Source organism: Sebastes umbrosus, chromosome 10 (genome assembly GCF_015220745.1).
Source record: "Sebastes umbrosus isolate fSebUmb1 chromosome 10, fSebUmb1.pri, whole genome shotgun sequence".
NCBI lineage: Eukaryota > Metazoa > Chordata > Actinopteri > Perciformes > Sebastidae > Sebastes > Sebastes umbrosus.
In genome coordinates, this window is record NC_051278.1 from 14,426,360 (window position 1) to 14,438,243 (window position 11,884).

An 11,884-nucleotide genomic window follows, 5' to 3' on the forward strand; every position below is an offset into this window, starting at 1 on the left:
ATTTGCATAATACCTGCTTGGCGGCTAGTTTGGCACGCCCTCAAACAAAGCTAGTTAGAGTGGAGTCTGAAGAGTTTGGTTCTGTTGACCAATCACAACAGAGTGGGCCAGCTGACCAATCAGAGCAGACTGGGCTTTTGTTTAGCTTTTTTTTTAACAGTAAAGCATGTAAACAGGTTCCAGTAGAAACTTAAAATACAAGTATGCACCTGAAAATAAGCATGATATGTCCTCTTTAAGTTAGCACTTAATTATAGAGTAATTATGTTATATAAAATAGTGTTATGGAAACCTATTTGAGTGTGATTCAGGATTCAAATATTTGATATTTGATTTAGATGTATAGTGCTCCTAAAAGATTAAAAATGAGGCATTAGAAAAAATATATACAAAAGAAAACATGAGCAACCTACTTTCAGTTTATAAATATAGTATTGGTGCATTTTTAAAAATGAACTGCATCTTTCACATCATTTAAACTGTTTTAATATGAATTAAATGGATATCTCTATATAAACACATCTGTATGAAAAAGAACACGGTACATAAAATAGTGATTACAGAGTACATATTACAAAAGTCAGGAAATATATTAAGCAGTATTCAATATAAACTATACAGTGAAAATGTTTAAAAGCAGTCAATTAGATCACTTTGTACAAGGAGTGTGCAAAATTCAGTGGACCTTCACATACTGTCAGAAAAGTCAGTTAGTTCTTCCGTAGACAAAATAGAAGAATGAATGTATCGAGTAGAGGGCGAATTTCAGCCCCATCATGTGCAAAAATATACAAATATAAAAACAAATCCACGGGTCAGTAATGGCTGAGCTCCTCTGGAGGAAGTGGCAGGTGGTAATTGTCGTCTCCTCCGATGTAGGCGCCGATGCCGCTGCTGCTGCTCTGGCTCCCCCACTCGTAATTGTCAGCAGCCAGACTGGAGAATCAAACATCCTAAATTAAACCTCTCTGAATCTTTTGCCACATTGCTACTTCATGAACAGTATTTTGGTGATTTAGATCTTGTTTTTTTTTTACCTGGCTTGGATGTTCTGAGGCATGACGCTCCACGCCAGATCGTCGTCACTGTCATAACGCCGCGGGTTGTCGAAGAAATAAGCCCTTGAGGAGAAGACGTGACCGGGAAGCACAGAGCCACTCTGCAGGACAAGCATAAAGTATTATCTTATGTCTTACATTATAAAACCTTTAGACTGTACTTCACATTATTTGCTTTTGAGTTTAAGTGATTTTTCCGTTTTAACTTGAACCGACAAAACTGTAATATTATTATTATATAAGACAGAAACAGGCATTTTGTGTAGCTGAACTACAGTAGGATTTATCTGCTTTCCTATTAATCATCTTGTGACCCCTCTGATTCGTCTTGTGACCCCTGGGAGGATTCCTGACTCACCCTGTCTAGGTCGGGCTGCCGAACTCTGAAGAAGAAAACTACGAGAGACGTGGGGAGCAGCTCCCATACAAACAAGATCACTCCGAAGACGATGTAGCCAGCATCGCCCAGAGTCGACTGTAAGTCTGCCTGAAAAACAAAACACAACACATTCACTATTGAAACAGCCAACTTTATTACCCAGAGATGGAGGGAACTGTATTTCCTAATCGCAATCATCACAAGGGAAACAACCACCATTAAGGCAACAAAAAAGTCTTTCAGTTTTCTCCCATAACAGCCATAACTCCCATAAATTGGTCTGAACAGTCAACAGATGCTGTAAGAAAAAAAGCACGTTCTTTAACATGAAGTCATTATGAGCTCCGGTGGTTCACCTGGTCTGAAACGTTGTACCAGTCGTAGTCAAAGGAGTTGATGCTCTTGTTAGAGAGTCCCAGGACGACCAGATTATAGCAGGCCCTGGAGGAGTACAGGAGGATGACGATGGCTCCTATAACCGTCACCTGGCACACTGACGTCCCCTGCACAGGTTGAAGAGTTGCATTAAGAAATTACATATTATCTATCTTTAGGGGGAAATTAAACATAATCTAAGTCAGGATTTTTGAGAAAAAAGAGCAAAAACGCTAACATTGGGTTTGTTAAATGTTTTCCATATGAAATATTTTTTTACACTGTATATGTGTGCATATCCTTGATATTCAACTTATGAGTTCATAGATACCAAATACTTGATTGTGCTCCTTGTAGTTTCTGAGATACAGACATTTTCTTATCATACAATATATCTAGTATTTGGGCACATGGGACTACTGTTTATTCCTAAAATATTATGGAGTATATTGCAAAAACAGTAGTTACATGTGCCCAAATACTAGATATATTATGATAAGAAAAAGTCCCTTTTCAGCCAAACGGTTTGACTTCACATTTATGCTTAGACGAGCCCAGCGAATACTTCCACCAAAGGAAATACAAAAATTCAGTTTCGGGGAACAAATGACTTCAAACATTTTGTGAACTCATATAGAAAGTAGATAGAAACTGAAGCTAAGAATAGCTGTAATACATTTTGAATTTCAGGTGTCAGGTGTGACCTATCATTTCGTTGGCAACCAGCCGATTAGACAGCTGTCAGGCTATTAAATAGGCGTTATCAGTTGCTATGAGCCCCATTGTGTGGGTCAATAGGGGCCTACTACACCCACTAGTAGGTTTTATCATCTAGTCACATGGTAGATCACTGATGACCTTCCGATGTAGGTTGGGGCTATGGATGGGATACAAAACACAGGGTTGTCACCTAGGAGACCAGAGTTTGCATCCTGTGTGAAACCAACAATGTGTAGTTCTCTTTGTGTTCCTAGTTATTTTAACCCAAAACACAATGTTTTCCCCTAAACCTAACTGTTTTTTTTTTTGCCTAAACCTAAAGAAGTTGTAGTTTTGTTGCCTAAAGCTAAAGAAGTTGTAGCAGAAGCCTTTTTGCTTGTTCAAAATGTGACGTTTTGTTCAGTTTTACATGTTAGAATGTGATGCTTTTGAGTTTCACAACGCAGTAGGCGTCTATGGTGCTCATAGCGACTGATAACGCCTATTTAATGGCCTAATAACAGTTGAATTGGGTGCACAACCAGTCATGCACAAGAACGACACTGAGTTGCTAGGAAACCATCACCATGTTCAAAGCATAAATTACGTGGAGAGGTGCATCTTCACACAAGGGTGCTATTAGCAGCACATTTTAATGTCAGTTACACAAATAACTATGAAACAAAGCACTTTTATTGTGTTGATCCCAGAGGGTGAAACTACAACTATACTCAGATTTCATTTCTACTGTTTCCTCCCTCTCGTTGCCACACAGGACAGGACGGGGAAGTATTTCTTACTTTGGACTCCAGGTAAATGTTGGCCAGTGACATCTTAGCGACCTTGTAGAGACACAAGGAGAGCGAGATGGCACACAGGACAAAGAGTGAGTCGTTGATGGCAACCCTCACGAGCACGATGGTGTGGGCTTCTGCAGAGGTCATCCTCACCAGCAGGGCACACACTAAATTCACTACTAAAAACACCAGGCTGATGAACAGGAAGAGCAGGTACAGTGGCAGCCTGTGGGTCGGGGGAAAATAGTATTTTCAGCCCAAAAAATACTTTTTTTAGTTCTTTAGAAAAATATAATTTAATGGCAAATGAAATGCACGCACCTGTATCTCAAAAGCTCTGGTGCATATTTAGACTTTGCCTTGAACACAACCTGTGAAAAGAAATCATCAGTTACTGCGTCTTGCTGTGTGGGCAGCCCACTTTCACTTCTCTATTCTCACTCTTCAAAAAACAGAAACCTTCTTCTGAAACAGGAACCTCACAGCAGAGTTTTGAACTTTGCATACACAGTAGTCACACAGCAACACCGGGCCGCATCATGTACTGTAATGCTTTATGCCACCTCGCTCTAAACTCGAAACTGTGACTCAAATCAGAACAAGAGGATTATGCTAAAAATAAGCTTGACGGAGAAGCCAGGGAAGCTGTTATTTCATATTTGGATTAAGTAAGCAGATGAAGGAATGATTCACTGTCTAGCTGATCTGAATGAGAGTGTAGCAAAGGGTAATATATAAAAGGGTCCTTTAGAGCTGCAGCGATTAATCGATTAGTTGTCAACTATTAAATTAATCGCCAACTATTTTGATAATCACTATGAGAATTTGTTTTTAAAAAGTCAAAATTCTCTGATTCCAGCTTCTTAAATGTGAATATTTTCTGGTTTCTTTACTCCTCTATGACAGTAAACTGAATATCTTTGAGTTGTGGACAAAACAAGACATTTGAGGATGTCATCTTGGGCTTTGGGAAACACTGATCGTCATTTCTCACCATTTTCTGACATTTTATAGACCAAACAACTAATCATTTGATCGAGAAAATAATCGACAGATTAATCGTCAATGAAAATAATCATTAGTTGAAACCTTTGGGTCCTTGTTATCCAGTACTGTTAATATAAGTATCTATTGGAGCTTCATATCACATGTATTCACTGCAGCAGCAGGGCAATAATTTATTGTTGATATCTATGTTATCATATCATATTATTGATTTGATGAATTCTTCAAATTCTAAATATTGTATAATATTAATAAAACATTGTAATTAAAATGTCACTAAATTAGTCGTTAAATGTTTTTGTTTTAACCCTGTTTTGATGTAAAACAAAGGAATGGAAATACAGTTAATTGCTCTGAATATCAATTTGATGATTATATAATTCAATACATACCTAGATATGTATTGGTATTGGAAAAAATATTCACATTTAGAGCTGAAATGATTAGTTGATTAACAGAAAATTAATTCTGATAATCAAGTAATCCTTTCTCAAGCAAAAATATCAAACGGTCGCTGGTTCGTTGATGGGACAAAATCAATCATTTAATAACACCACATTGAAATCAGGGAGCTTGTGATTAATATAACGATAAGTCATTGACACATTAATCAATAGTGGGAAATAATTATTAGTTATAAACTATTCTTCATATTGTTGTGATACTAATTTCAACCAAATGCCCAGTCCTAGTTGAATGTTTTTAATTTCTCTATCTCTAAATGATCATATATGCTACTGTTTGATTTCATGTTATTACTGTTATTTTGGTTTCAGGGACTACAGGTCACATGAAGGCAGTGTGTGCATGTTTTATGATCTATAAAAAATACTCTGGAATAATAATTTATGTCTAATAAAAATTCAATTACCTTGTTAAAACATTACATCTACTTTTTCAGGCTTGTCGAAAAATACAGAACCCATGAATATGCAAATATTTATTATTTCAAAAGTTTAATATCTGGATGCAAGATGTAGGAGACCTCATTGTAAAGTCTAAAGTCTTGCATGTGTGTACCTACAGTATGCCACTTGGCTGTTGCCTGGTGTTTGTATAATGTATCCTCTGACATGAATTTATCAGCTATCTGTCTACTACATTCTATGAATTGATAATAATGTATTCAGTTATTTTATTATTTTTTTCTGACTTTTATTATTATTATTATTATTAGTTTCTCCTGTTTTGTTTATTATTATTTTATCTGTTATGGAGGACCACAAGAGTCATGTAAATAGTAATAACGCATTTAATTGATTAATAACTAATTGTACAATTAAAATAGCTATTAATACATTTGTTTACAAATTGATTTATCTAATAATTAATAAAAAAAAAAAAATAATAATAATAATAATAAATCTATGAATAAATGGACTAAATTACAAAGTAATTAATTATTTTACATTTTAATGGGAAATAAAAAGAAGAATTAAAAATTACGTGAGTCTTATGGAGGTTTCAAGTTTGCACATAGATGTGTAAGTTTCATATTGACTTCCAAACTGGTTCTAATGTCACATAATCCTGCTATTAAACTCTTATTTAAGGTGAGCACAACAGAAACTTTCCCTCTTCTAGTGTCAAACTCTGCACATCCATCATTGTGCACAGTGAAGGTCAAACATCCAGATGAAGCAGCAAAAAGCAAACACACATATTTGAGTGGAGGAAGACTTTAAATCAGATCTTTTTACACTCAAAACAGGTGCAGGTGTTTTTTTTTATGTGTTTTGGTTTTGAATGTTGAGGTTGTTTTCTCTAGTGTACTTGATGGGTTTGTCTGTAAGCTCATCTAACTTTTGGAAACACATTTTTTTAGGATAGCATTCTTTTAAGTCGAAGGGTATAAATATATGTATGTATACATCTGTTTCTGGACGCATGTGTACATTTGTACACATTTATGCATATATACTGTATACTTGTTTTATGAACTTATCCTACCATTTTACCACTTGTATTATTAGTGATATGTTCTGTTTTAGCAGTTACCATATTTGTTTTACTCTATCTGCTTTTATTGTCTGATGTTCTGTTTTAACAGTTATACCATATCTTTTACTTTATTTATCTGCTTTTATTGTCTGATGTTCTGTTTTAACAGTTACTATATCTTTTATTTTATTTATCTGCTTTTATTGTCTTGTGAAGCACTTTGTAACATCTGTTTTGAGAAGTGCATTATTATTATTATTATTATTATTATTATCTACTTAAAAGTTGGTTTATAGACTGTTGTAATTACAAACAGTGGATTGCATATATGAAAACAGCCTTGAAAAAAGGGATAGTATAAAAAAAAATCAAAATCAAAACAGGTGCAGATAAGTGACATAATAAAACCCCTTGTTGTTAACTCACCTGTGCAAAGTAGAGGTTCATGAGGCTGAGAGTGAAGAACTGCAGGCAGACAGGGAAGCAGTAGAGCAGCCAGAAGGGAAACGGGCCCAGGTTGTTGGCCGTGATGAAGTTGTTGAAGTAGAAGGAGAAGAGCACGGTGCGCAGCGCCGACCACAGCAGGCACAGCGACAGGAACACCGTCTGGTAGCTGAAGCGCTTGTGTCGGTAGCGCAGCACCAGCCACAGCTGCACGTAGATGAAGATGAAGAGGAGGGAGTAGAAGACGGTGTAGACCACGGTTAGGCCCAGGGTGACGTAGGGGGGCACGGCCGGACTCAGGGTTGGCAGAGGCATGGGCTTATCCTCCTCCACCTCCACCTCCACCGGGGCCTCCATGAACCTGCTGTGGCCTGGACCGGACCGGAGGAGGAGGGAGTGGACCGGAGCGGCCTCTGCTGCTGCCCGGTGCTCGGCTCTCTTGTCCCCGCAGAGGAGAAGCTGCAGAGCCGCAGAGAGAATAAATAATGTCGTCAAGTGGAGGGAGAAACGAAAAGATGCAGAAAGAGGAAGAAAACAAGGCTAACTTCCTGCTGCGGAGCCAGAGACAGCAGCCCGAGAGAGAGGCACATGATCAGTGATGATAATGAGAAGGAGGCTGTTTGTCGGGAGCAGCAGCAGCAGCAGCGGAGCAGGAAGCTGCAGAGAGCCGCAGCTCGGAGCTCAGAGACCGGGGAGGAGGAGGACCAGCCTCCGCCCCCTCCAGACCTCCAGACCTCCAGCCCATCCGCATCATTACGTGACGCTTTACGCAGCAGCTGACGCACAGTACTGTACCTTTAACCCTTCTGGGAGGATGGGGGCTTCCCACCCTCTGCACTGATCCATCATCATCATCTTCATCATCATCATCCAACAGTTCATAAACAATCTATACAACATATATTCACCTACTGCAGGATTTCACAAGATGCAACTGTAATAATTCACAATAAATTACAGTATAATTATATTCACAATATAATACAGTATTCAGAATTTTATTGTGAAATGAATGCAAGGCAATAAGATAAGATAAGCTAGGATAAGATAAGATATTCCTTTATTAGTGGGGAAATTTGCAGTGTACAGCAGCAAAGTGCAAAAAACAAGAAGCATCAGCTAACACACTAAAAAAAAGAGCTAAACAAAGTGTAACAAAATATGAACCATTTAAATAGAAGGAAGTATAAAAATAGGAGCAGTATATACAGTATTGACAATAAACAGACTATTAACAAAATTGCACAAGTGGAAAATGATATTGCACAGTGTAATAGAGCTGTCTCTACATGCTAAATACATGTAAATTATTAATTAATAAACTAGTAGCCAGTAATTAACTAATTTAATAAATTACAGTGTATACAGGCCTACAGTAAATACAGTTGATGAATTTAATTGGTTCTTTTTTTTTTTACACGAAAAGGGGCACAAGCAAAAATATCACAGTAAAATCACTTCAGAAGATATCATGCACTGTAGCAGAAATTGCTGTGAACATGTGTGTACATTACATTCAAACATTACATGTTACAGCCTAAAATGTGTACTAATAATATTATATTATATCAGAATCAGATATATTTGCCAAGTACATACATACAAGAAATTTGACTCTGGTTTAATGCAACTCTCTCGATGTACTTACACATTAATATAAATAACAGCCAGGGACAAGGACAACAAAGCTGGACAAATAATTATGTACATAAGTATGGAAAAAATATGTGCATTCCTGTATATAAGTATTATATAAATATATATATAAATCACCAATGACCAACAATAAAATAAAAAATAAAATAAAACGTCTATATACAAGTCAAGTGTTCTTTAATGTAGACAATACAAATAGTGCAAAGAAATAAATACTGAATGGATATGCATGGACTGGATGATTATGTACAGTATGTGCATGTCTACATGTCTATATACATTTATATTGCCAGTGAAAGATGATATGTAAATCATACAAAAAGTGCATTAAAGACTGAAATACTATATTAGAACTGGAGATAAATAGAGCTTTTTTTCAGAGTTTTTACTACAGAACAAAAAGTGCTGCTAAATGAAGGTATAGTTGGAGTTGTGTGTGATCGCAGTGTCCCTGGTTCTCACTGTCTCGCTTCACTGTAAACTTTCAAATTAAAAAGACAAAAAAACATCTTTAAAAAGTAGGCAGAATAAACCAGAAGTGTTTGTAGTAGTACCTTCACATTTATTAATGAATAAAACGTCCTTAATCATTGAATTTTATACAATAAAACTGTATTAACTAGCTCTTTTTTTTTACATTTATTGATCCATTAATCTAATAACTGCAATGTAATTGCCACAAAATGAACCTGGAGTCTTTGGGGCCTCTGAGGGTTAAAGGTTCAAAGGTTCAGTGTGGTGAGAAGGAGCGAACGTAGTCTGCAACCAGAACAAGATGCAGTCTGGGACACCGGGGCATTGGCCCGCTTTGTCCAGTTGGTAATCCAGTCTTGACTTAATGTTAAATGGTCAAATTAATGCAGCAGAGGTCAACATATTCTGACCTTTTTGTCCCAAATAGGAGTCAAGCTTCAAGAGTACTGGATCCTACAAATTAAAATCAGTAGCATTTTAAATCAACCCTCTCTGTCTGGGAAACACCAGGTGTGTGTTCTTGGACTTAAGAAAGCTCCTCCAGTAGTAGTGAGTAGTTCTCCTCATAACCAATAAACTGATCTTTATGTGTAAAATCCCCAGAGTACTTCAGGTCTGATCAGAAAAACAGAATTTGGTTTATGATCCAAAAAGAAACGTATCTAATCTGCACACAAATCTCAGTGAAGTTTGTTATGGTTAGTAGTAGCTGGGGGTTTTGTTTCACAGGACTGGGGCATGTGAATATGAGGAAGGCCACGGATAGAGGTCACTCTAGCAAACCTTTGACTGCAGTGGTACATTAATCTTTTCACACACACCACCAGCCAGGCACCAAACCAGACAGGAAGCTGTCAGCTACAGCACTTCCCTCTTTAAAAAGCCACATTTTTAAAGGAACAGTGTGTAAAATTTCGGGGGATCTATTATCAGAAATAAAATATAATATTCATAACTATGTTTTCATTAGTGTGTAATCACCTGAAACTAACCTGAAACTAAGAATTATTGTGTTTTTGTTAACTTAAAATGAGCCCTTTATATCTACATAGGGAGTGGGTCCTCTTCAGAGTCCGCCATGTTTCTACAGCAGCTCAGAACCAAGCCCCCAGGAAGAGCGCCGGTCGTTGATCCCAACTTTCGTAGTGGCCAAATGGCGGTACAGCAACTTCTGTGTCCGTCATGTGATGCAATTGGGCCCTTAAAGACTTTTTCCCATAGACTTACATTGGGAAAGAGACGTCTGTAACTCAGCGGATAATTTTTTTTTAGGTAAATCAACTCCCCAGTACGAACACTCTAATAGCCTTTATTTAAATTATTAGGTTTTAAAGTTGTAAAATGCACTAATAGCCGAATCCAGAGTTATTTCCTTTCCTCCGTTCATGTGACTGAGACCCAGACCGAGGCTGCAGCGCAAGCCGTGACGACAGCGTGATGTTGGGACCCTGTGACCGAGTCATGTGACCGAGCGGACGCTACTGCGCATGTTCCCTGTGCCCCAAGATCCAGGTACTTTTCCAGGCGGAAGTCAAGCCATTATGTCGCCATGCGCCACTGAGCAACTTTCATAGGAATGAACGGGGCCCAGCCTCCAACGCTGTATCCAGTTCTCTTTATACATCCATGCCCAGAACGGACAAACCAAACACTGGCTCTAGAGAGAGTCTTTCACATTTGTTTTCAGTAAAGACACACTGTAATTGTGTATTTAACAATGGCAGAGAACTAACTCAAAGCCTTTTAGATATGAAAGCAAAAGATTTAGTCAAAAAAATGCAAAAAATATGAAAATATCGAATGCCTTATTTGTTCCCAGAGCTCCCTCAGCCAGGCTGCGGCCCTTTAAATCGTCCACATCAACCGTTTTGTCTGTGAGTATAAAAAGAAAAATAACAGAGTGGTGACAAAATGGCACTTGAGTTTGATTATCAGGCTCACAGACACATCAGAGCTCAGTCCACTGCTGGTTCCCATGGCAACACGCTCAGAGGTAACAGATGTACTCAAATATCCCATTAGCCACTAGGAGTCCAACAAGGACCCAATGTGTATCACCATTTAAGAGCAGTGAATATCGACAGCGGTATAAAATAGATATATAAGAAGTCATGCAGTCATGATGAACAAATCATGATGGCATACATCTGTGGTGTTGATGTACCTACTGTACATAATATCAATTTATATTAATTTCTGAAAACCTTTTAATTCTAAGGAGAATATATTCAGGAACCACAAATGTAAACTTTATGCAAATGACCAGAAGGTGGCGCCTTTCAACTGTATAAAGATGGAAAGGCTGGGAGGGATCCAAAGTGGGAGAGTAGTTATTAATGTAACATAGAGTACTAGAATTAAATGAGACAGGTGAAAAGTAAGAAATACAAAGGAAATTAATAAGCAATGTTAGATTCACTTGTGAATGGTCTCTTTCCAAAAATACTATGGTATTCAGCTAAATATTTAAAATCCATCTCCAGGCCTGAGGGTGGTGCAAGAGGGTAGCTCCACAAAAGTGTCCACAAAAGGCTCATCCTCTAACCTATTTGCCTTGTGACCCCTTAAAACAAATCTGTTTGTCTACTTGGGACCCTTCATCACAAGTTATTGCCTCAGTTTGGATGCAAAATGTGAGCAGTTTGACCAAATTCATTTAGACTATATCTTGGAATATTTCCCTTGAGAAGGCGAAAATATCCTGTACTACAAAAACAACAATAAGAGAAAAATCTGAAAAAATAAAAAATAAATTTGCAACAAAATAGATGTATTTTTCACTCTCACACCTTTATAGGGGCACTCCGCCAATTTCACACATGTAGATCAGATTACTCTTCCTGAGGAGTCGCCTACTGTTATGTGGGTGTTTCCCAGGCAGCGAAGGATCCATGAAACAGAATCTGTACTTTCAGTTTTGATATGTGCAATTAAAAATCTTGGCTTGGTGGTGGACATGGGAAAAGGTCAGGGGGTCACCAAAAACATTATCAATCATCATGATTTGTCAATACCAAATCTAGTGTTAATATTATCATTCATTTAGAAGTCATTTG

The 11,884-nt window shown here is 37.5% G+C and overlaps 1 protein-coding gene and 1 long non-coding RNA gene across 2 annotated transcripts; one reads left to right on the forward strand and one right to left on the reverse strand.

Moving 5' to 3' along the window:
* Positions 1-468: 468 nt before the first annotated feature.
* gpr137ba (G protein-coupled receptor 137Ba) lies at positions 469-7,622 on the reverse strand. The gene is made up of 7 exons (XM_037781837.1): positions 6,681-7,622; positions 3,630-3,679; positions 3,312-3,534; positions 1,794-1,940; positions 1,417-1,545; positions 1,038-1,159; positions 469-936 (listed from the first exon to the last, which is right to left on the reverse strand). Exons 1-7 carry the CDS (start codon positions 7,053-7,055, stop codon positions 816-818), a joined length of 1,167 nt encoding a protein of 388 aa, XP_037637765.1. The 5' UTR covers positions 7,056-7,622; the 3' UTR covers positions 469-815.
* Positions 5,911-11,311, forward strand: LOC119495421. Its single transcript, XR_005208483.1, has 3 exons — positions 5,911-5,922; positions 8,894-8,898; positions 10,496-11,311. It is a non-coding gene; the product is annotated as an uncharacterized LOC119495421 (long non-coding RNA).
* The last annotated feature ends 573 nt before the right edge of the window (positions 11,312-11,884 follow it).